The 25809-nt window shown below is 41.4% G+C and overlaps 1 protein-coding gene across 1 annotated transcript in view; it reads right to left on the reverse strand.

Moving 5' to 3' along the window:
- The window catches only part of LOC120022137 (cadherin-22-like), a 110097-nt gene that overhangs the window by 66487 nt on the left and 17801 nt on the right, over positions 1-25809 (reverse strand). Inside the window, exons 2-5 of the mRNA XM_038965990.1 lie at positions 16643-16762; positions 11882-12049; positions 5551-5738; positions 660-916 (exon numbers count right to left, since the gene is read on the reverse strand). Of these exons, the coding sequence (XP_038821918.1) occupies positions 660-916; positions 5551-5738; positions 11882-12049; positions 16643-16762 (733 nt within the window). The remainder of the gene's footprint in view (positions 1-659; positions 917-5550; positions 5739-11881; positions 12050-16642; positions 16763-25809) is intronic.

Raw genomic sequence — 25809 nt, forward strand, 5'->3', positions numbered from 1 at the left:
TTCTCTCTACTGTAATTGTGAGCGAATCATCCGAATATTAGCTCCATTCAACGCAACATACCAAAACTAATCTAACTATGCAATACTTATTTGTCCGTGATTTTGTTTTAGGCAGAGCACATATCGTGAGTAGATGTGTTTGTTTTGAGATCAAATATTGAGTTATTAGCCCAGTTAGATAATTTCTGGTCAGCAATAGGTGAGTGATGGCTTCCTACAAGAGAACAAAATGTGTACATTTCTACCCATCTTTGAAGATGGGGTCAGGTAAATAAATGTTTGTCTTAAAGGGGCAGTGTTGTATTTTGAGACTGGCTTGAATAAACGAAGAAGCCAATAGGCAGAGGGTTGAAAAGCCTCCATGCTTGTCTGATTCGCTGTACTAATAATGGTATGGGAATAATAATGCATTTTATTTTGTAAAATGGTTTCTTGCATCATACAACGTGACTAAAAACATTGAACACCACACATGGCTGCTACTGTAGGATGCATCATAGAATATCTATTTTCAAGTGAAAATGTTATGGGATGCATTTTCTCAATACTTTTTGATGGTAGGCCACCCTGACAGGCTTACTGTACATTATGATCAAATAGCCACAGTAGCCTACTTGGACACTGGGAAACGCTGTCACAGTAGGATCCATGATCCATACCTGACAGGTGCGTTCTCCATGTCCGGGTCCTTGGCAGTCACAGTGCCCACCAGCGCCCCTAGCCTAGCATCCTCCTGGACCTCCAAGATGGTTCCCTCAGCAGGGTGGAAGACCGGCGGCTCATCAATGTCGTTTACACTGACCCGCACGATGGTCTGGTCCCGAAAAGAACCCAGCTCCGAAAAGCGGGGGTCTACGTGCTTGTTGACAGCCTCCACCACCACGTTGTGTGTGCGCTTGCTCTCAAAGTCCAATGCCTTAACAGAGCACAAACAGAGAGGAGCTAAAGCAGTGACATGTCACAAAGGGTGCCTACGTGTAAGCTGAACAGCTATAAGCACTCCTTCATACCTAAACAGCAATAAGTACATCTGAGCTGTGGTAGTATGCCACTGACATAATGTGTAAGGGCAGTTTACAGTAGATTACACACTGGGTGTAGAAAACATTAAGAACACCTTCCAAATATAGAGTTTCATCCCCCCCCAAAGGATGCTGGTCCATGTTGACTACAATGCTTCCAACACTATTGGGTGGTGGAACCTTCTTGATACACACAGGAAACTATTGAGCGTGAAAAACCCAGCAGCGTTGAAGTTCTTGACACAAACAAGTGCGCTTGGCACCTACTACCATACCCCGTTCAAACGCACTTAATAAATATTGTGTCTTGCCCATTCACCCTCTGAATGGCACACATACACAATACATGTCTCAATTGTCTCAAGGCTTAAAAATCCTTCCTTAACCTGTCTCCTCCCCTTCATCTACACTGATTGAACTGGATTTAACAAGTAACATCAATAAGGCATCACAGCTTTCACCTGGATTCACCAGGTCAGTTTATGTCATGGAAAAAACAGGTGTTCATTATGTTTGGTACACTCAGTGTATACGGTGCATTCGGAAAGTATACAGACCCCTTGACTTTTTCCACGTTTTGTTACGTTACAGCCTTATTCGAAAATGGATGGAATTTTATTTTTAATGACGAACCAATAATAATGACGAAACAAAAACAGATTTTTAAAAATGTTTGCAAATGTATTAATACCACATTTGCATAAGTATTCAGACCCTTTACTCAGTACTTTGTTGAAGCTCCTTTGGCAGCAATTACAGCCTTGGCCTCCCGGGTGGCGCAGTGGTCTAGGGCACTGCATCGCAGTGCTAGCTGCGCCACCAGAGTCTCTGGGTTCGCGCCCAGGCTGGGCTGGGTTCGCGCCCAGGCTCTGTCGCAGCCGGCCGCAACCGGGAGGTCCGTGGGGCGACGCACAATTGGCATAGCGTCGTCCGGGTTAGGGAGGGTTTGGCCGGTAGGGATATCCTTGTCTCAGTATGTAAAAATGTAATGAAATGTAAAAAAAAAAAAATGTAATAAAATGTATGCACTCTACTGTAAGTCGCTCTGGATAAGAGTGTCTGCTAAATGACTAAAATGTAAAAATGTAAAAAATGAGTCTTCTTGGGTATGACGCTACAAGCTTGAAACACCTGTATTTGGAGAGTTTTTCTTATACTTATCTGCAGATCCTCTCAAGCTCTGTCAGGTTGGATGGGGAGCATCGCTGCACAGCTACTTTCATGTCTCTCCAGAGATGTTCAATCGGGTTCAAGTCAGGACTCTAGCTGGGCCACTCAAGGACATTCAGAGACTTGTACCAAAGCCACTCCTGCATTGTCTTGGCTGTGTGCTTAGGGTCGTTGTCCTGTTGGAAGGTGAACTTCACCCCAGTCTGAGGTCCTGAGCGCTCTGGAGCAAGTTTTCATCAAGGATCTCTCTGTACTTTGGTCTATTCATCTTTCCTTAGAACCTGACTAGTCTCCCAGTCCCTGCCACTGAAAAACATCCCCACAGCATGATGCTGCCATCCCCATGCTTCACTGTAGGGATGGTGCCAGGTTTCCTCCAGACGTGACACTTGGCATTCAGGCCAAAGAGTTCAATCTGGTTTCCTCAGACCAGAGAATTTTGTTTATCATGGTCATGTGCCTTTTACTGAGGAGTGGCTTCCGTCTGGACACTCTACCACAATGGCCTGATTGGTGAAGCGCTGCAGAGTTTGTAGTCCTTCTGAAAGGTTCTCTCATCTCCACTGAGGAACTCTGTCTGGTCACCTCCCTGACCAAGGCCCTTCTCCCCCGATTGCTCAGTTTGGCCGAACGGCCAGCTCTAGGAAGAGTCTAGGTGGTTCCAAGCATCTTCCATTTAAGAATGATGGAGGCCATTGTGTTCTTGGGTACCATCAATGCTGCAGAAATGTTTTGGTACCCTTCCCAAGATCTATGCCTCGACACAAATTTTAGGGTATTTTGTTTAGATTGATGAGGAATTTGTTTTATTTAATCCATTTCAGAATAAGGCTATGAAGTAACAATGTGGAAAAAGGGAAGAGGTCTGATGTGTATGTATGTGTATGTACGAGACATGTACAATGTCTATGATATGGGTAACGTGCAATGCATGTATTATGTTGAGGTTGTAATGCACATTGATTATTTTGTGTACAGCAGCACTGTGTGTCTAAGACCGTGATCCCCTCAGGACCAGTAAAGTTAATTCTATTTAATTCTATCATGCTGCAGCTGTACAGTGGCTTGCGAAAGTATTCATCTCCTTGGCATTTTTCCTATTTTGTTGACTTACAACCTGGCATAAAAATTGATTTTTGGGAGGTTTGTATCATTTGATTTACACAACATGCCTACCACTTTGAAGATGCAAAATATTTTTTAATGTGAAACAAACAAGAAATAAGACATAAAAACAGAACTTGAGGGTTCATAACTATTCACCCCCCCCAAAGTCAATACTTTGTAGAGCCACCTTTTGCAGCAATTACAGCTGCAAGTCTCTTGGACTTTTGCTCATTCTTCAATGAAAAACTGCTCCAGCTCCTTCAAGTTGTATGGGTTCTGCTGGTGTACAGCAATCTTTAAGTCATACCACAGTTTCTCAATTGGATTGAGGTCTGGGCTTTGACTAGGCCATTCCAAGACATTTAAATGTTCCCCCTTTAACCATTCAAGGGTTGCTTTAGCAGTATGCTTAGAGTCATTGTCCTGCTGGAAGGTGAACCTCTGTCCCAGTCTCAAATCTCTGGAAGACTGAAACAGGTTTCCCTCAAGAATGTCCTTGTATTTAGCACCATCCAGCATTCCTTCAATTCCGACCAGTTTCCCAGTCCTGGCCGATGAAAAACATCTCCACAGCATGATGCTGCCACCACCATGCTTCACTGTCGGGATGTTGTTCTCGGGGTGATGAGAGGTGTTGGATTTGCGCCAGACATAGCGTTTTCCTTGATGGCCAAAAAGCTACATTTTTGTCTCATCTGACCAGAGTACCTTCTTCCATATGTTTGGGGAGTCTCCCACATGCCTTTTAGTGAACACCAAACATTTTTGCTTACTTTTTTCTGGCCACTCTTCCGTAAAGCCCAGCTCTGTGGAGTGTACAACTTAAAGTTGTCCTATGGACAGATTCTCCAATCTCCGCTGTGGAGCTTTGCAGCTCCTTCAGGGGTCTCTTTGTTGCCTCTCTGATTAATGCCCTCCTTGCCTGGTCCGTGAGTTTTGGTGGGCGGCCCTCTCTTGGCAGATTTGTTGTCATATTCTTTCCATTTTTAATAATGGATTTAATTGTGCTCCGTGGGATGTTCAAAGTTTCAGATATTTTTTTATAACCCAACCCTGATCTGTACTTCACCACAACTTTGTCCCTGACCTGTTTGGAGAGCTCCTTGGTCTTCATAGTGCCGCTTGCTTGGTGGTGCCCCTTGCTTAGTGGTGTTTCAGACTCTGGGGCCTTTCAGAACAGGTCTATATATACTGAGATCATGTGATACTTAAATAAAGATCACCTGTATGAAATCTAACTAATTATGTGACTTCTGACGGTAATTGGTTGCACCAGATCTAATTTAGGGGCTTCGTTGCAAAGGGGGTGAATACAAACGCACCACCTTTCCATTTAGGATTTTTCAGATTTTTTTTTTTACATTTACATTTAAGTCATTTAGCAGACACTCTTATCCAGAGCAACTTACAAATTGGAAAGTTCATACATATTCATCCTGGTCCCCCCGTGGGAATTGAACCCACAACCCTGGCGTTGCAAGCGCCATGCTCTACCAACTGAGCCACACGGGACCTTTTTAAACAAGTCCTTTTTTTCATTTCACTTTACCAATTTGGACTATTTTGTGTATGTCCATTACATGAAATCCAAATAAAATCCTATTTAAATTACAGGTTGTAAAGCAACAAAATAGAAAAAACGCCAAGGGGGTGAATACTTTTGCAAGGCACTGTGGTTTGCCAGGTGAATGGTTGTCAAATGTCTCTGGTATATGAAATCTTTACCTTCCAAGCAATCAGTTAAGATTAATGACAATGTTCTGATGTGAAAGAATGTAATGATTTCCTTCCCACACAGTCAATTAACAGATTGGTTCAACTTAATTAAGATTAGATAGAATCAAGACAATCAGGAATTAGAAGGATCATTCTGCAATTAACACTTGTAATTGCTATGACGATAGACTGAACTTCTATATGCTTTACAAAATGTAACACAGAACTATCACATTACTGGCACATTCTTTGTTACAGAAAGTAGAATGTTTTGTACTGTAAGCTTTTGCTTCATGTAGGCACAGATCTTAGATCACTGTTTAGAGGCAACTTTATCCTACTCTAACCTTGTGTAGAAGTTACCCGTACACAGATCTAGGATCAGCACAAAACTGATATTATATCATTGTTTAATGGGGCAACTTTATCCTACTCTAACCTTGTGTAGAAGTTACCCGTAGACATAGATCTAGGATCAATCCTTATCAAATCCTAACTATAACCATTAGGTGGTAAAACTTTATTTTACTCCCACCTTTTTGATGGTGATGATGGCCTCTTGCGTGTCACTGTCGGTGGTGACCTTGAAGAGTTCCCCGCCCTCCTCATCTTTGATCAGGTAGCTCATGTCTGTGTTCTCCCCCATGTCTGCGTCCGTGGCGATCACCCTCCCCACCGGCGTCCCCACGGCTGCCCCCTCAGACATCGAAAACTGGTACATCTCTGAAGAAGAGGAGTGGGGAGGTGGAGAAGGTAGAGGGAGAAATGTGTGTAAGAAGAGGAGAGAAGGTGGAGGACGGTGAAGATTAGGGGAAGCATGAGGGGGAAAAGGATGAGGAGAAGGAGGAAGATGAGGAGGAGGAAGATAATATTTGGGAGGAAGAAGAGAAGTAGATGAAGACGGATGGTAGGAGGAGGAAGAAAGACAAATGCCTTCAATACATAAGCCCACAATTTACTCTATGTATGAGCACTTCCATAATCAGCAAAAAGAGAATTCACCCAGGATCTTTATTCTGTAGAGACAACAACCTACTGACTCATGCATCCATCCACCCCCAGTGTTTGACCCATAATCCCATTGGTACTCACGATTCAATGCCCTATTTGCTATATCTTCAACCAAAGCCTAAAGGAGTGTGTGTTCACAGGCGTGAAGGAAGCTAAAGTAACTCCACTGCCTAAAAATAGTAAAGCACCCTTTGCTGGCTCTAACTGCCACACAATCAGTTTGCTGCCTGTTCTTAGTGAACTAATGGAGAAGATTGTGTTTGACCAAATAGAATGCTATTTTTCTGAGAACAAGTTAAAGTAGGGATAGTCGTCCCGTCAACGGGGCAGTTGTAAATCATGCAGCGCCATGTGTCACGATCGCAGATTTTAGAGAAACAACAAATGATGGTACATATAAGTGTCTTATATCGGTTGAAAGCTTACATTCTTGTTAACTTAACTTCACTGTCCAATTTACGGTAGCTATTACTGCAAAAAAAATCCATGCTACTGATTGAGGAGAGCTCCTAACAACAAAACACTTTTTTCACCGTGATAGGTTTGATAAATTCACCTCTGAAGGTGAAATGTGTACTTACATTCTGAAATATTGCTATGAATTATCATCCCAAGGGTCCCAGAGATAACATAAAGTGTCGTTTTGTTAGATAGAATCCTTTTTTTATCCTAAAAAGGTCCATATTGCATGCACGATCGATTTTGTATTTCCACTCGTTCAATTTGCAAAGAAAGGAATCTGTGAAAATCTAACCCTAAACGTTGTTTCAACCAGTCAAATTACGTTCGTATTTATTCCTCAGAGATCCTAGAACATATCCAGACTTCACTATATCATTAGGAGTGTAGTATACCTTATAGGACACCAAATTTGGTCTGAGAGCGACGCCTTCATGGCGCGCCAATGACATTGCGGTCTTCACTTGATTGACTGTAACTTTGTAAAATAAGCACCAATTGGGGTCAAACAAAGTTAGCTAGATAGCCAATGAGCTGGGCTTTACGGGAGTATGTGGAAATCCCGTAACTGTCGCACAATTTTGCTGCTAAACTTGTGCGACAGCAAGCCTTTTCCTTTTGGACAACAATTACAAGTATATGGAGAGTTATGAAGTTATGAAAACTGGGTGTGTTGCAAATGTTCAACTTACAATATGGCTACTAATACTGGAAAAGCTAAATCAAAAACCAAGTATACAGATTTGACGATATTCTTGCAGAAAAATCTTATGTAAATGCGTCCTTCACGATTTGCCCAAATGTACCTGGGTGACTTCACACTAAATGTCATGTTGCTTGCTCATACTTCAAGTTATTAGTCTGAAACTTTGCACATACACTGCTGCCCTCTGGTGGCCACCATCTGAATTACAACCAGATTGACGGCTAGATGTGGGACCTTTCTGTTGCATTTCAAAGTTTTTTAAACGGTTGTTTTTTTCTTTGTATTTTCTTCTACCAGATCTATTATGTTATATTCTCCTACATTCCTTTCACATTTCCACAAACTTCAAAGTGTTTACTTTCAAATGGTACCAAGAATATGCATATCCTTGCTTCAGGGCCTGAACTACAGGCAGTTAGATTTGGGTATGTCGTTTTAGGCGAAAATTGAAAAAAAGGGGGCTATCCCTAAGAAGTTTTTATCTACTGACTTTCACTATGCATATAGAGAAGGGCACTCAACTTGTACTGCACTGAGTCAGATGACTGATGACTGGTTAAAAAAATGTATAATAATAAAATAGTTGGAGCTATTTTGTTAGATTTCAGTGCAGTCTTTGAAGTGATTGACCATAAATTGTTACTGAAAAAACAAACTTGCTATAGCTTTACATCACATGCCATCACATGGTTGGAAAGTTATTATAGAACACAGAGAGCATTCTTCAATGGACGTTTCTCTAACATCAGATACAGTATGCACAGTTTGGTGCCCCTCATGGCAGCTGCCTTGGGCCGTTACTCTATGTTTCCAAATGATTTGCCACTAGTCTTACACAAAGCTAGAATGACTATGTATGTGGATGATTCCACACTCTACATGTCAAAGTTGAGAAAGCTAAACTTCTAGGTATAACAAAGGATGGTCAATTATAATCGGCAAGTCATATGCACAAAGTTTTTGTGAAGATGAGGAGGGGTATGTCTGTTATAAAAAATATGTTCTGTGTTTTTGACACAAAAATCAACTGTACTAGTTGTTCAGGCTCTGGTCTTGTCCCATCTTGATTACTGTCCAAAAATATGGTCAAGTTCTGCAAAGAAAGAAATAGCAAAGCTGCAGCTGAAGCCCTTAACTGCACATACAGTACAGAACTAACATCAACAACATGCATGCCAGTCTTTCCTGGTTGAGGGTTGACGAGAGATGAACGGCTTCTCTTCTAGTTTCTATGAGAAATATTACTGTGACCAGGGGTCTCTTCACAGTCCCCTACTCAAAAACTAATCCATGGCAACGTACAGTTTTATACAGAGCCATGATCGCATGAAACTCCCTTCCATCTCCAATTACTCAAGCAAGCAGCAACATTTCCTTTAAAAAACAGATTAAATAACTAATGAAATGGCAGGGACTGTGACAGGACGAACAGACACGTGCGCACACACACACACACACTCTAACACACACATCATTTTTTTTGTTTGTATATCGTTGTATTTAAAATTTGTGTCAATGTTTTTGTCGATCAGTGTATAAGTGTTTTGTTACTTGTAATGTTTTGTATTTTTTTGTGGACCTTAGGAAGAGTAGCTGCTGCTTCTGCAAAAGCTAATTGGGATCCAAATAAACACATACATGCACTGGGTTTTTGGCTCAGGTTTAGACCAAGGCATGATGCATTTATGTTAAGGTCTGTTAATTAAAGATGCTGACCCACAGGTGATAATTGTCAGGACATGGAGTTTACTGCCACCACATAGAGCAACTCTTTCAATACTCTCCTGTAGAATTTTCTAAATAGACTAACTTTTTTTGGACCACTGCACAAAGCCACATTTTGTGTGGGATACCAGCATTGGGGTAAATTCAAAACAGAAAATCTAATTCTCCTCAATGATTCTCTATGACAGGGGTGTCAAACTCATTCCACGGAGGGCCTAGTGTCTGCAGGTTTTTGGTTTTTCCTTTCAATAAAGCCCTAGACAACCAGGTGTGGGGAGTTCCTAACTAATTAGTGATGTTAATTCATCAATCAAGTACAAGGGAGGAGCGAAAACCCGCAGACACTCGGCCCCCCGTGGAATGAGTTTGACACCTGTGCTCTATGAGAACAAAATGGAATTGGAACTGGGATTTTACTTCCTGAATGGACTGAATTTAAATAGAATTCACCTCAACCATGTGGGACACAGATAGCCAAGTAAAGCCCCCCCAGTCAAACCCTCCCCTAACCTGGACAATGCTGGGCCAATTGTAATGGGATGACACTGCCTGTGATTGAACCCCAGGCTGTAGTGACACCATAACACTGCGATGCAGTGCCTTAGACCACTGTGCCACGCGGGAGGCTATAATCCTGTGCTTTTCTAATAAAACTATGTATCCTCGACCCCCATACAGTAGTTTGAAATGGCTAAGAAGTTATAGAGCAGAAAAAACTCCTATAGGCGACAGCCAAGAGATGGACTAAATCAGGTTATGTGAGATGAAGAGACTAGAGTGTCATGACTGGAAGAGAATAAATCAAGTACAACACACTTAAACTCAAGACAGTTATCTGATAGGTTTAATAAAAGTAATGTTGTTCATCTCATAAGAATGGGAAATGAGGAAAAACACTCACTGCTACTATTCACCAGGGTTGGAATCAATTCCATTTCAATTCTGGATTTCACTCATGAAGTGGAGAAATACATTCGAATTTCAACAATCTTCAAATTATGGAATTGGAATTTGACTGTTTGTCATTGAGTTGTAATCATAAAACCTTAAATCTTTGGAATTGAATTGGAATTCAATATTTGTACATTTCCTAGTTAATGTAATTAATGCACTTGGTATAGAACATTTACTGAAGGATTTGTTTTAAATCATTTCAAATTATATTTATATACGTTCAGTATAGCTAGGCTGTCTGAAAAGTGACATAATCAGCCTGAAAACATGAGGGAATTGAATTAAAATTGGATTTGTGGAATTGTTGGTATAATATTGAATTGGGAGTATGCTTAGACAATAAGCAGTGAGTAGCAGCAGTATAAAACCAAAGATGGGGGGATGGAGTCCATGTAAATAGTTTGGTGGCCATATTATTATTATTATTATTATTATTTGACCCTGCTGGTCATCTATGAACATTTGAACATCTTGGTCATGTTCTGATATAATCTCCACCCGGCACAGCCAGAAGAGGACTGGCCACCCCTCATAGCCTGGTTCCTCTCTAGGTTTCTTCCTAGGTTCTGGTCTTTCAAGGGAGTTTTTCCTAGCCACCGTGCTTCTACACCTGCATTGCTTGCTGTTTTGGGTTTTAGGCTGGGTTTCTGTACAGCACTTCGAGATATCAGCTGATGTAAGAAGGGCTTTATAAATACATTTGATTTGATTAACAAACCATGTGCTGGTATTGTGCATGTGGTTTACAAGATAACTACACTTTTAGTTCCACTAAGACGTCAAGTATACACTAGAAAAGGTTCTTAACGTTTCTGAATCATGTACTAGTTGTCACGCCCTGACCTTAGTTCCTTTTTTATGTCTCTATTTTGGTTTGGTCAGGGCGTGAGTTGGGGTGGGCATTCTATGTTGTTTTTTCTATGTTTTATTTTCTATGTGTTTGGCCTGGTCTGGTTCCCAATCAGAGGCAGCTGTCTATCGTTGTCTCTGATTGAGAACCATACTTTGGTAGCCTTTTCCCACCTGGTGTTTGTGGGTAGTTGTTTCCTGTTTTGTGTTGTGTCACCTTTCAGGATTGTTTAGATTTTCGTTGTTTGACTTGTTATTGTTATTTTGTATTTTCGTGTTCAGTTATAATATATTAACATGGACACTTACCACGCTGCGTTTTGGTCCGATCTATCCTGTTCATCAGATGAAGAAGATCGTTACACTAGTGTCATAGGTAATATTTTGTTTCACCAGGAAACACATGTCGAAGACATCCTCATCCTTTTACTGAGGACCAATGTGAAATGTACAATACATATTTATATGTCCATTGTGAAATGGAATTTGTCTATTTCTTGCTGTTGTATAGTACTGCTTTGGCTCAAGTTTGTTCACTTGAGTTTAATTTATAAAATACACTGAGAAATAAAAAAGAAAAGTATCAGAATTCTAAATTGCAGGAAAATGTTGCAGCTTTTTTATTTTCCCAAGGCCCTGTTTAAATTCTTTAGACAGATATCCTTGTTTCCATAAGCTTAGCAGATATCTATACGTGATTGGATAAGCTTAAGCAAGGTCAGCAACCTATTCATTTCACCAGTTCAGATCTGTTAGTACTTCAAGAAAGGTATGAAGGAAGGATGCATATTTCTGAAGTATTCAAACAGGACCCTGTATATTGATAACCGGGTTCCATTACGGCCTTTGACCTTTCTCCAGCTGATACATTACGAATGTCAACAGCCTAAATCCATACCATTGGAATAAAAAAAATGGTTAATCAGCTCCATTGATTCTGTGTCTTATCATATGCAGACATATGGAAACTCCCAAAACCACTTTCATCAGTTAATTGCCTAACCCTTCTAAGCCAAGTGTTAGACCTGTGGATAAATATAAGTGAAATTATTTTCTCCAAGTGCTTCTGGACACTCCATGTAGACTGATACTTATATTACTGATGGGTGTAAGTGCACTGCAAGCATATATCTCGTCCCGCCTCTTAATAAGAGTGACTCACTCTGCGGAAAGCGTGGTGGGTTGTCATTAACATCTGTGATAACTATGGTCACTGTGGTGGAGCCGGAGAGACCGCCCATTTGGCCTGCCATGTCGGTTGCCTTGACGACCAGCTCGTAGCGATCCTGCTTCTCCCGGTCCAGATCTGCCACGGCCGTCCGAATCAGTCCTGATATGAGAGAAAGAGAGAGGGGGGGGGGATATGGAGGGAGAGAGAGACGCCGAAAGGGAAAGGTCACGTTAGCGCTTAGCTCTCATATGTGATAGCCTGCTAAATCTTCTCTAGTAGCGAATATCAACTTCAGTTAAGCACTCTATTAGAGGCACAAGTGCGGCACATTCCATTTCACCCTCTCAGCTCGTCTTGATAGAGTAGATTGTGTCACTTCTGTGCCTCCATGCTTATATCATTACAGCTGAGCTGTATTAAAATGAATAATATATGGGGGCCAGAATGAAGGCACACACCACTGAAGAATGTTCCGGTGAAAAAGCCCGTGCTCGTCTTTCACTGGCATTCGAGGAGTGGATTTAAGATAGAAAACCAAAACAATCTTATGACTTCTCTTCATGTGATGTGAGTGAGCATTTTGTGAAGTTCTGACGCTTTAACAATGCCATAAATATACACTACCGTTCAAAAGTTTGGGGTCACTTTAGAAATGTCCTTGTTTTTGAAAGAAAAGCAAGTTTTTTGTCCATTAAAATAACATCAAATTGATCAGAAATACAGTGTAGGCATTGTTAATGTTGTAAATGACTATTGTAGCTGGAAACGGCAATTTTTTTAATGGAATATCTACATAGGCATAGAGAGGCCCATTAAAGAAGCAATAAAACTGGCCTTCTTTAGACTAGATGAGTATCTGGAGCATCAGCATTTGTGGGTTCGATTACAGGCGCAAAATGTCCAGAAACAAAATAACTTTCTTCTGAAACTCGATAGTCTATTCTTGTTCTGAAAAGGAAGGCTATTCCATGCAAGAAATTTCCAATAAACTGAAGATCTCGTACAATGCTGTGTACTACTCCCTTCACAGAACAGCGCAAACTGTCTCTAACCAGAATAAAAAGAGGAGTGGGAGGCCCCGGTGCACAACTGAGCAAGAGGACAAGTACATTAGAGTGTCTAGTTCGAGAAACAGCTCCATTAAATAGTACCCGCAAAACACCAGTCTCAACGTCAACAGTAATGAGGTGACTCCGGGATGCTGGCCTTCTAGGCAGATTTGCAAAGAAAAAGCCAAATCTCAGACTGGCCAATGAAAAGAAAAGATTAAGATGGGTAAAAGAACAGACACTGGACAGAGGAACTCTGCCTAGAAGGCCAGCATCCCAGAGTCGCCTCTTCACTGTTGATGTACTGCTTTTCTTTAAAAAACAAGGACATTTCTACGTGACCCCAAACTTTTGAACGATAGTATATTTACCACCTTACCCCAAACATGACCTTTCTAGGTATGTTTCTCCAAGAACCTGGCAAAAAATAGCATGGCAATATACCACGGGCAGTATAAACCCGGAACTCAATTGGAATTCTTAACATCCTCAGAGTATTTCAAAACAGAAAAAGAAAATTCTAAATCAGAGAAAGTTGTGAATTTCCCCTCCTTTCAGTGCAATTTCCATCTGTATATAATTTCATACCGATCCCAGACCCACTGAACGAGATGATAATGCAAAGAGTCAACTCTCTGGTCAAATAGTGGGAGCTGTGTGCTGCTGACTAATGCAATTATATTCCCTGGTGGGATATCTGCATCAAATTCCATTGTTGCATTGCCCGGGTTGATGGCATCTCTGCCAGTGCCTTGCATTGTGCTTGTCTGCTAGACACACAACTTAGAGATTCCACTCACATTCAAGTAGCTGCAGGCAATGTTTGTATGTCAGCATACAACACATAGTCAAATTCAGTTGCGGGATATAGAGGCACATAATACTGCTTTCAAGAACCAAGGGCATGGGAGACATCATAAATTCAGCTTTTTGCATCAGCTCTTTCTTAGTAAGATCTCATTCAACTTAATCAAATGTTTCTTGACTGCTAATGTTTGTAACATGCTTGAAATGTCATTCCTAAAAAATATTGCACATCAGTTGTCAATGACTGAGCCCTGTGCGTTTGACTGTTAGTCGCTCTGTATAAGAGTGTCTGCAAAATTACCAAAATGTAAATGTATTTTTATGACAGGGTAGTGAGAGTAGAGCTCCAAGAAGTTATGTCTCTAGAAATGTATGGAATATAATTAAGTAGAATCCTTAGGCTTTCATCCTGAGAAGTAACTCAAACTTGAACTTCAATACCAAATACCATAATGAAGTTAAAATACATTCAAATGACATACCATTCCTTAAAAAATCCCTCAGACGTAGGTCATTGTTCATGGATCCAGAAAGATGGTTAAGAATTAACACTGAGTGACCGCGACAAAATTTATGAGGTGAAATTCTCAGCTGTTCTGTTCTCTGACCTCTTACCTGCACCTACACTACATGGCCAAAAGTATGTGGACACCAGCTCACTGAACATCTCATTCCAAAGTCATGGACATTAATATGGAGTTGGTCCCCCATTTGCTGCTATAATACCATCCACTCTTCTGGGCAGTCTTTCCACTAGATGTTGGAATATTACTGCGGGAACTTGCTTCCATACAGTCACAATTAGTAAGGTTGTGCACTGAGGTTGGGCGATTAGGCCTGGCTCGCAGTCGGCGTTCCAATTCATCCCAAAGGTGTTCGATAGGGTTGAGGTCAGGGCTCTGTCCAGGCCATTCAAGTTCTTCCACACTAATCTTGACAAACCATTTCTGTATGGACCTCTATGGACCTCGCTTTGTGCATGGTGGCATTGTCATGCTGAAACAGGAAAGGGCCTACCCCAAACTTTTGCCACAAAGTTGGAAGCCCAGAATCATTTAGAATGTCACTGTATGCTGTAGCTTAATATTTCCCTCCACCGGAACTAAAGGGCCTAGCCCGAACCATGAAAAACAGCCCCAGATCATTATTCCTCCTCCACCAAACAGTTGGCACTATGCATTCTGGCAGATAGTATTCTCCAAAACCAGATTCGTCCTTAGGACTGCCAGATGGTGAAGCGTTCATCACTCCAGAGAACTCATTTCCACTGCTCCAGAGTCCAATGGCTGCGAGCTTTACACCACTCCAGCCGACTCTTGGCATTGCGCACGGTGATCTTAGGCTTGTGTTCAGCTGCTCGGCCATGGAAACCATGGAAATGTCATGAAGCTTCCGAAGAACAGCTATTGTGCTGACGTTGCTTCCAGAGGCATTTTGGAACTCGGTAGTGAGTGATGCAACCGAGGAAAGACGATATTTAGGAACTTCGGGCTTCAGCACTCGGGTGTCCTGTTCAGTGAGCTTGTGTGGCCTACCACTTCGCGACTGAGCTGTTGTCGCTCCTAGACGTTTCCACTTCACAATAACAGCACTTACAGTTGACCGGGGCAGCTCTAGCAGGGCATACATTTTAACTGACTTGTTGGAAAGGTGGCATCCTATGACGGTGCCACGTTGAAAGTCACTGAGCTCTTCAGTAAGGCCATTCTACTGTCAATGATTGTCTATGGAGATTGCATGGCTGTGGGCTTGATTTCATACACCTATCAGCAACGGGTGTGGCTGAAATAGGGGTGTCCACTTACTTACAAATACATAGTGTATTTGAACTGATTGTGCATAAAAATGATGGGGGGGTATGATCTATGAGTCTCCAGGCCAACGCCGCTGAGGCAGGGCCATTCATCATCTGGGCACAACCGAATCAAAGTGGGGAGACCAAAAAAGGAATCATTAAAAGTTTAGTGCAGGGGTACATTTGCAGACAACACAAACCTTGGAATATTCCTGAGAGACTACAGTTCATGCCCATGTACCTCAGACAAAGAGGGAATTCACCCAAATGTGATGACTGGGAGATACAATCAGAGTTATCTCAACTGACTGTAATATAACACTTCAGAGATGCAATGATAACTATTTCATTTCAATACTTATTCTTAGATTTTGAGAATTATAAGTACACAATATGAGGTATGAGACAAGAAATACATAAACTCACTGTTTGCTGATACATTATTATTTCCTTGGATAAAGTATCCAGTACCTCTATACCAGGCGGTGTCAGAGGAAGGCCCTAAAAATTGTCAAAGACTCCTGCCACCCAAGTCATAGACTGTTCTCTCTGCTACCGCACGACAAGCGGTGCCGGAGCGCCAAGTCTGGGACCAAAAGGCTCCTTAACCCCAAGCCATAAGACTGCTGAATAGTTACTGTAATCAAATGGCTACCCGGACTATTTGCATTGACCCCCTTATTTAATTATTATTTATTCTCTCTTGCACAGGCTGGATGTACACTCACTGGACTCTCACCTCACACTCACACATACTACACTGACACTCCAACACAGACACACACACATGCATATTTACACCGCACACACACACATACATTCACATTCCTTCACACTCTTCACATACGCTGCTGCTACCCTTTGTTTATTATCTATGCATAGTCACTTTACCCCTACCAAAATGTATATATTTCCTCAATTATTTATTGTGTTACTATTTTTCCTTTAGTTTATTGAGCACATTTTTCTTACTTACTTTTAAAAAATCTGCGTTGTTGGTTAAAGGCGCGTAAATAAGCATTTCACGGTAAGGTCTACTACACCTGTTGTCACAAATACAATTTCATTTGTAATACTACAAGTCTGTGAGTCTGCCCTTACCCGTCTGTCTGTCCACTGTGAAGAACCTCTCTCCATCCAGCACGCTGTACACAACCCTGGCACTACTCCCGTATGTAGGATCATCTGCATCCGACGCAGTGACCTTCATCACCGACGTTCCTGCAGGAGAATTACATGTCAGAACAGCACAATAACACAAGGCTTCAGGACGTCCAGGTGAGCCCTCCACTCATACAAACAGATAGTGAATCAGTGAGGAAGAGGAACCACGAGACGGAGAGAGTGGGGAGGCTGGAAAGGCTGCGGAGCCATTTCAGTGCCCTGCAATATGTTTGTTCCTCAAAATAATACATGCGTTACTTCAGGACACCTCCCCTTTCTGACCAAGTGTTCTCCCCTTCATAGGACAACACGCTGTGTTTTTTGAGATGAAAGACAACATTAAGACATTTAACAACTCTATCTTCAAAGACTGATGAAAGAACGTGATAAATCGAACAAACATTTAACAGTGATTACAAGCACATATGGACATGAATAGTTTCCATGATGACTTTAAAAATTGTGATTTATTGGGGAACACAGTTGTTTCATTGAAGCATAATTCTCGCTCTGTTCCAAGTCAATTGTGTGTGTAGCCACAGGCCTCTGGCACTACAATGCAAAGGCCATATTTACATTTAGTCACACATTTTAGCCAAAGCAAAGCCTTAAGCCCATAAAGCTTAATGGGCCTGAGTCCTGTGGGGAAAGGAAGCTAAACTTGCCTTTTCAGCTTGTTAGCCATTTCTCTGTGGAGAAACACCTTGAATGGGGTGACTGGGTTTGTGGCAGCAATGGCCCCTCAAGGAAAGAGAGTCGGCCTCCATCCCAGGCCAATATATAGGTAATTACTGACAGCTGGTGTTGTCCACAAAAGGTCACAGCTGTAGTCTTTCCCAGAGCCCTGTCATGCTACTGTCCAGCCGCATAATGGCCGTATGATAATGATGATAATTAGCAGGATGTGTCCGCGCTCTGTTTGTTTCCTGTCATGGTGGTGTAAGGAAAAGGACAGTGGATTATCATTAAAAGCCACCCAGCCATTACCACAGGCGCCTTAGATCAGTATCTGTAGCCGTCTTTTTGGTTTCTCCCTAATTTTCTCTCGCTAGCAGGGCCGCAACGTTTCTCCACGGTGACTTGCGCCAGCTATTAGCAAAGCTAGCTAAAGTAAATGTTCTCTGCAATGGTACGGAACTAAAGCCTGGGAATTCTGTGATGTGCTTGAACTTTAAGCTAGCGTCCTATTATTGCACTGCTAAATCCTTCTGATCAGTGTAGCTCTTTAAGTAGAACCTAATTCCCGCTTAGAGTTCATATTTCAACTCCCTTCAGATTATTCAATGGCTGTATCTATTGATGCTGTTCGAATGAGGTCTTTAAGCGTGTACTGTGTTGTATGCTATCATCATTATCACTGCTACGAACCGTCTTGATCTCCTTACAGCGAAACATAATGTAAGCTCGGGAGATCAGGATGGTTGGTACGGGGCTAAACGTAGATACCCTGCTTATCCTCAAATATCAGGTTTTCTGTCATTGTCTGGTTGGTATCAATTTGAAACTGTCCTTATCGCCTTAGAAACAGAAGGCATTACAGCAGAAATCGTTTTTGCATTGCTGGAAATAGGGGGGTTGTCCATTTTTGCATACCTGGTTGTGCGCTGGTAAAGCAGAGCAGCCATTCCCTTTCATGGGATTACTTTCTTATCTTAATTTTCCCCAGGTAATAATCAGCGTGACGCTCAGCTGTTTCGGGGCTGCCTGGATGCGAGGCGGCTGGAAGAACTATATAAATGCAAATGCTACGTTATTGGGTACATATAAAAAAAAAAGGTGAAGTAGGAGTGAGTCTGCAGCAGCTAGACTCGTTACTAATGCCTCGGCTGCCCTCAGCTCTCACAAGCAGAAGCAGCTAAGGCATTAGTTATCGGCTGTGGGTGTTTGTCTGTCTTAAGCAGATTCCACTTTGTGACAGCCTCAATGGAATTTCAATAAAAGTTGACTAACCCAATAGGTAAACAACAAAATGTTACAGTAATGGGAAAAGTATTTTAATGAAGAAAGCGCCCTTTATTCATTATCTAAAGATTCGTTTTGCTCGCTCTCCAAATAGAAGCGGATGAGTAAATTGCTTTGAGATGAGACGGAAGGTAGTGGAGTAATTTATTTCATTTTTTTCAACAGCGTAATGGCAGATATACACTAAGTGCACATTTTTTTTTAACAAACATGTTTACCTGTTTGTTTGTGGATCTTTCTCGTATTCAGCCGAGCTTCACATTGAATGTTTTCAATCTCTGGCCACTGTAGATTTGGAAAGACCTGCTATTAGCGTGTCCTGGCCATTAATGTTGCATATACTATGGAACCTCACATCTCTGCTCCACCAGAATGAAAGGCATTCTGAAAGCTATGTCTGCATACCAAATTGCACCATATTCCCTAGATTGTGCAATCCTTTTGACCAGTAGGGCTCTGGTCAAAAGTAGTCCAAATAGTGCACTATGTAGGGAATAGGGTGCCATTTGGGACGCACCTCTATGTAATATCCATGTACCAGTATCGCACATACATCACTATTCATGCTCAGCAATGGCATGGATGTTACATCAGCTAGCAGATATGGACTGCAAATCCCTGCCAATTTCATACTGACGACACACAACTCGGAGGTAGATGCAGTTTAGTATTTGAATGGGAAAGAGACAATGCATCTCTGAGGAAATGTATCAGGAAACAGTTCCTGCCACTTTGCGAAGATCTCAGAATTGTGTTGTCACAATGGCAATACGAACATCATTTCTTTGAAACTTATCGTTCTGACCATGGTTGAATCAATCAAATCAAATGTATCTTATAAAGCCATTTACACACCAGCAGTTGTCACAAAGTACTGTATCTGGCCTCATCTCCATTGCTTCTTGTCTAATGTGGACATGAACTTAGGAGTCTGGCATACCATTACCGATCACCGATACTACTTTACACCCTTCTCAGTTGAAACAGTTGAGGAAAATTAGTAGTGACTGGCTGTGTCATAAAAGATACATTAAAGGGTGCTTAATTTCTGTCGTACAAACACCCCCGCCTAAATGTCACCCCTCAGCTTTCAAGCTGTCTGTCTCTCAGTGGAAAAAGCGTGGAGTGGTGAACTGCATATTTCACATATGCTCTGCAATGGCGTCCAATAAGCACACTGGACAACAATGCAAAATGTGGCCTTTCGGTTGCTTATTACCTAGTAATAGCATGTTATTTACTAAGTAATACAGTGTTCACAACAAAAATGAGGTCATAACCCGTGTCAGTGTTTTAAAACGTCTAATAGTTCAACGAGCTAGGTGTGTGGAGTGTGTCTGAGTAATTGTACCCTTAGTGATATACTGTACTGGGGATGAAAATACATAGGCTGTTGAGGAAGATACGTGCGAAAATGAAAGCTCTAATAAAAAAAAACGAATTTTAAGGCCAGCTCCTCTGGAACGAATGGAGGGTTTTGGTGTGATATATTTATTTTTTGCACCTACTGGCAAGATTTATGCATGGGTCGGTTTTAACCTGTTGAGGACAGAGGGCGCTGTTTTCACTTTGGGGGAAAATCGTGCCCAATTTAAACGGCCTCGTACTCGTACTGAAAGCGATGCTTTGTTCTAGGGCCTGCCTATAAATGGCCTTCATATATATCAGTATACATGCACTTCATACACCTTCCACTAGATGTTTACAGGCGGTGAGAGAAGAAATGGAGTGTATAACTTGATCTGGGGTCGAATAAAAGCTCTTGGCATGACGTGTCACCAGTTTCCTGTTTTCTGGAGCGACCGAGAAGGGACCTGGTATTGCCTTCTGAAAAGCTGTCGTTATAGACGACTAATATCTCCGGCTTTGATTTTATTTGATAAATGTGACAATATCATCGTAAAGTATGTTTTTTCAATATAGTTTTATTAGATTATTGAAATTTATTCGGGACGTTAGGCGTGTTGCGTTGTGTGCCTTTGTTCAGGAAGGAGAGCTTCGCGCTACTTTGCTAGCTTTCCGTGCTACCTGACTGGAGAAGAGGACATTCTAAAACCAAACAACGATTGTTCTGGACAAAGGACCCCTTGTACAACATTCTGATGGAAGATCATCAAAAGTAGGACCCATTTTATGATGCTATTTCATATATCTGTCGAACATGTGAAATAGTAGTTTGCGCCCAGATTTTGGGCACGCTCTCGCTATAACTAAGCTGGATGTCGTAATGAAGTTATTTTTAGAATTCTAACACGGCGATTGCATTAAGAACTAGTGTATCTATCATTTCCTATACAACATGTATTTTCTAGTAACGTTTATGAATAGTTATTTGGTCAGAATAGTTGAGTGTCATAAAAATATCCGCACATTCTGGGAAAAAGCTGCTACGTTAGCACAATGTATAACCACTGATTTCAGCTCTAAATATGCACATTTTCGAACAAAACATAAGTGTATGTATAACCTGATGTTATAGGACTGTCATCTGATGAAGCTTATCAAGGTTAGTCAAAAATTATATATCTTGCTGGTTTATTCGCTATCGCTAACGTGCCTATTGCTATCGCTAACGTGCCTTGATGAATGAATGCGGTAGTGTGGTAGGCTATTGTAGTAAGCTAATATAATGCTATATTGTGTTTTCGCTGTAAAACACTTGAAAAAATCGGAAATATTGGCTGGATTCACAAGATGTTTGTCTTTAATTTGCTGTACACCATCGATTTTTCAGAAATGTTTTATGATGAGTATTTAGGTATTTGAAGTTGGTGTCTGTAATTATTCTGGCTGCTTTCGGTGCAATTTCTGATTGTAGCTGCAATGTAAACTATGATTTATACCTGAAATATGCACATTTTTCAAACAAAACATAGATTTATTGAATAACATGTTATAAGACTGTCATCTGATGAAGTTGTTTGTTGGTTAGTTTGGTTGGTTCTTGGTTAGTTAGGTTGGCTTTGTGCATGCTACATGTGCTGTGAAAAATGTCTGTCCTTTTTTGTATTTGGTGGTGAGCTAACATAAATATATGTGGTGTTTTCGCTGTAAAACATTTTAAAAATCGGACATGTTGACTGGATTCACAAGATGTGTATCTTTCATTTGCTGTATTGGACTTGTTAATGTGTGAAAGTTAAATATTTCTCAAAAATATCTTTTGAATTTCGCGCTCTGCCTTTTCAGTGGAATGTGGGAGGAGTTCTGCTGGCGGAACGCCAGAGCCAGACAGGTTAATGGCACAAACACAGTCTGTTCAAACGGCTTCCCACAGCATTCTGCACTCATGGGGAGATGGTTCAATTACCATGTGGGGAGCTGGAGGAGAGTGCCATGTGTGAGACACTAGACTGACAGCTATTTAAGGGGCAGCCTCGTAAAAGAGATTTGTGCCCATCTCCGGCGCGGCGGTGATGGCTGCACGGTGGCGGTGGCTAATGCGGCACCCTCCCCTAGTTCGGCCCACCGTAATCTGCAGGACCGAGTGCTCCCCTCCCGTATTATGGATAATTTTGTAAAGCCATAAAAGCCTAGGTGTTTTCACATGAAAAGTTATTTCTCCACTACTTTAAGTTGTGATTCATTCCTCAGCATTCCGCATAAAGGTGAGGAAGGAAAAAAAAGTGGAGGGAAAAAAATTACTGTCATAAAAGTCAATGGCCTGCTTACTGAGGTCCCTATGAGGATTTAGTGATAATATTTCCCATCTGCCGTGACAGAAAAATAAATCTAGCCTTTATTAGCCAGTACCTTGGTTCTTTTATTAGATTGTGTCATTATTTGTTTAGTAGACAGTATTGTGGAGCCGTGACCTTCGGTTGGCTCCTGTGAACCACATCTACTGTTCAGTCTGAAAGTAATCGATTTAATGCTTACAGTGCCGAGTAGGCACTAGCCCGGCCAGGGGACCTAGGAACATAGCGAAAATGATGCTGAATAATGCAATAGGCAATACGAACATAATCTCTTTGAAACAATAAACTGTACTGGAATCGGGTTAACAAACCTGTGTCTGTAATGAAATGTTTCAGTTGAATATTCTTTACTGCACATCCAAAATGTCTGGGTCATTTTACTCAATGCATGAAAAATATCCCTTGAAAGCGTCTCTGCCTGCTCTACATTTGTCCATCCAACTCTCCCAGGTGACACATCAGATTTCCCCACTTCCATGTCTATTCATGCTCAGCCAATCTCCCGACACGTCAAAACCAATGAGTTACAACGCAGGGGTTGAGTCTATAACACTAAATGTTCCTCGGCTCACAAATATACCTGGATGTGGGCCATATTGATCGAGGCACATGGCCACCGTATCCCATTCCTCTTCTCTGTGATCTCTCTCATTTCACATCTCTCCTGCACTTAGCCCAGAGAGGCTGGCGCTGTCATGATTGTGACCTCCACAGCCTTCCACAGCATCCAAAGGTTATATGACCATATGAGTGATGATTACTTTAGTCTCTACTAGACCTGTGGTGGGATTCCACTAAGAGGCTGCTCTCTTGTGTGCTGATCTGTGCTCTACGCAAAGCCATGTGCTGTGCCGTGTCAATCAACACAAGCAGCATCAGGTAAGGGTTAGATGGCTGTGACACAAATCTAATTTCCTGGCTTGTCTTTGCTGTCCAGCGTCCCCTTAGAAGAGAACCACATTAGTCACAGGATTAACCTAGCGGAAAACGTTCACGCAGCGACTCTCCAGTCAGAGAGACGGCTCTGCTTCTGACTGTGTTGATCTTTGGGGTCACTGTGAAGATGTCTCGTGTGCAAATACGACTTAAAAGCATACACACATGACTACAATTTGAGAAATGCTTTCTTGGTGTTTCTACCTGACCTGGGTTCAAATCCTATTTTAAATTATTTTAAAATACTTTATCTGTGCTTGATTGAGCCTTCCTGGCTAAATGGACCAATACAATAGTCCAACAACTGCAAACCCCGCCCATTTGGCACTTCAGGTAGGGTAGAGCAAACACTCAAATAATTAATAAGATTTCAATGGTATTTTCTAATTAAGGGCCCTTGCAGAGTATAGGGCCCTACAAAAAGTATGCCCTTATCAGGTAAAAGTGAGGTTGTTACCGGGCAGATGTGAAGATTCACCTTTTCTGTTAGGTCAAGGAGCATGACCTTTTGAGGATAATGGTTCAGAGATTATTGGAAGATGCAGGTTAAAGGTTGTGTGGATGAACACTAATGACCATTGTCCAATGAGGTTTGTCTTTGGTCCTATTGATCCACATGGATATTTTAGACACAAACTACAAATTTGCCTCAAGTCCAGAAAAATGAAGCACCATTGTGTTCATGAAGAGGAAAGTGTGAGAATTACAGTTGTCCCTAGTGCTGTGGATCCTTGAGAAAATGTTTTCATATCGTTTTTTTTTTTAACTCTAGGCACTCAATGCAAAATCGAAATATTTAAACCACTACTATGGATGGCATAGTCCGAAAGAGCGGGGCGATGGATGACATTCAAATGAGATTTGTTTCAGGAAACTAGGCGTATGTCGCGCGTCACTACTTCACAAGAGAGCCATTTGAAAGTAAACTTTTTATTTTTATCGTAATGAATTTTTGGGCAGAAATTGCTTCTGGAACATGTGAACTTTCATGTGCCTTAATATCAAACTTGTATGCTATAATGAAATACAAATACAATTGTTAAATTACGAGCTTAGTTGGTTTAGCCACTGAAAAAGACAGGATTGGCTGAGATAATGGGTGAGCTGGACATGCCGAGAGATGAGTTCGGATTGGTCTGCCATGTTGCACGCTTCTGTCTATAACATGAACTGGTCAGTATGTCTAGGTAATCCTTTCTAACCCAGCTTTTTTTTTTTTAAGATATCACATAGTAGAACTGCAAAAATGTTGCTCTCCACTTTCTGAAGGACCGAGTTTTGAAATCAGTGGAATGCCTGGTGGAATTACTGTAGAGTATGATAGCTAAGGAGATGGAGAAAATTCTGGCATTTGATTGCAAATATGTAGAGGGAGTCGAAAAGTGAACAAGCAGAAGGCTGGTCTATAAAACACCTGTCTCCAGATTACATCTTCAAACTAAGGGCAACCATGGCATCCGTGACAGAGAGGGAGAAGTGTAAGATAGCTACATTTTCAGATATTACACGTTTGTAATTTAGTCAGAAAGTGGTTTTCTTTTCAAGTTAAAGACTACTGTTAGCTAGCAGGCTAACATTATCCGGCTGGCTCGCTAGCCAACATTACATGTATGAGCTGTATCTCAGAGCCATTTGCATTGCTAGGTATAGCTAGCTAACATTGAACCTGGTTGGTTAGTTACAGTTGAAGTCAGAAGTACACCTTAGCCAAATACATTTAAATTCAGTTTTTCACTATTCCTGACATTTAATCCTAGTATAAATTCCCTTTCTTAGGTCAGTTAGGATCACCACTTTATTTTAAGAATGTGAAATGTCAGAATAATAGTAGAGAGAGAATGATTTATTTCAGCTTTTATTTCTTTCATCACATTCCCAGTGGGTCAGAAGTTTACATACACTTAATTAGTATTTGGTAGCATTGCCATTAAATTGGGTCAAATGTTTTGGGTAGCCTTCCACAAGCTTCCCACAATAAGTTGGGTGAATTTTGGCCCATTCCTCCTGACAGAGCTGGTGTAACTGAGTCAGGTTTTTAGGCCTCCTTGCTCGCACACGCTTTTTCAGTTATGTCCACAAATTTTCTATGGGATTGAGGTTAGGGCTTTGTGATGGCCACTCCAAAACCTTGACTTTGTTGTCCTTAAGCCATTTTGCCTCAACTTTGGAAGTATGCTTGGGGTCATTGTGCAAATGGAAGACCCATTTGCGACCATGCTTTAACTTTATGACTGATGTCTTGAGATGTTGCTTCAATATATCCACATCATTTTCCTACCTCATGATGCCATCTGTTTTGTGAAGTGCACCAGACCCTCCTGCAGCAAAGCACCCCACAACATGATGCTGCCACCCCAGTGCTTTAAGGTTGGGATGGTGTTCTTCAGCTTGCAAGCATCCCTCTTTTTCCTCCAAACATACTGATGGTCATTATGGCCAAACAGTTCTATTTTTGTTTCATCAGACCAGAGGACAGTTCTCCAAAAAGTACGATCTTTGTCCCCATGT

This window comes from Salvelinus namaycush, chromosome 2 (genome assembly GCF_016432855.1).
Source record: "Salvelinus namaycush isolate Seneca chromosome 2, SaNama_1.0, whole genome shotgun sequence".
Lineage (NCBI taxonomy): Eukaryota > Metazoa > Chordata > Actinopteri > Salmoniformes > Salmonidae > Salvelinus > Salvelinus namaycush.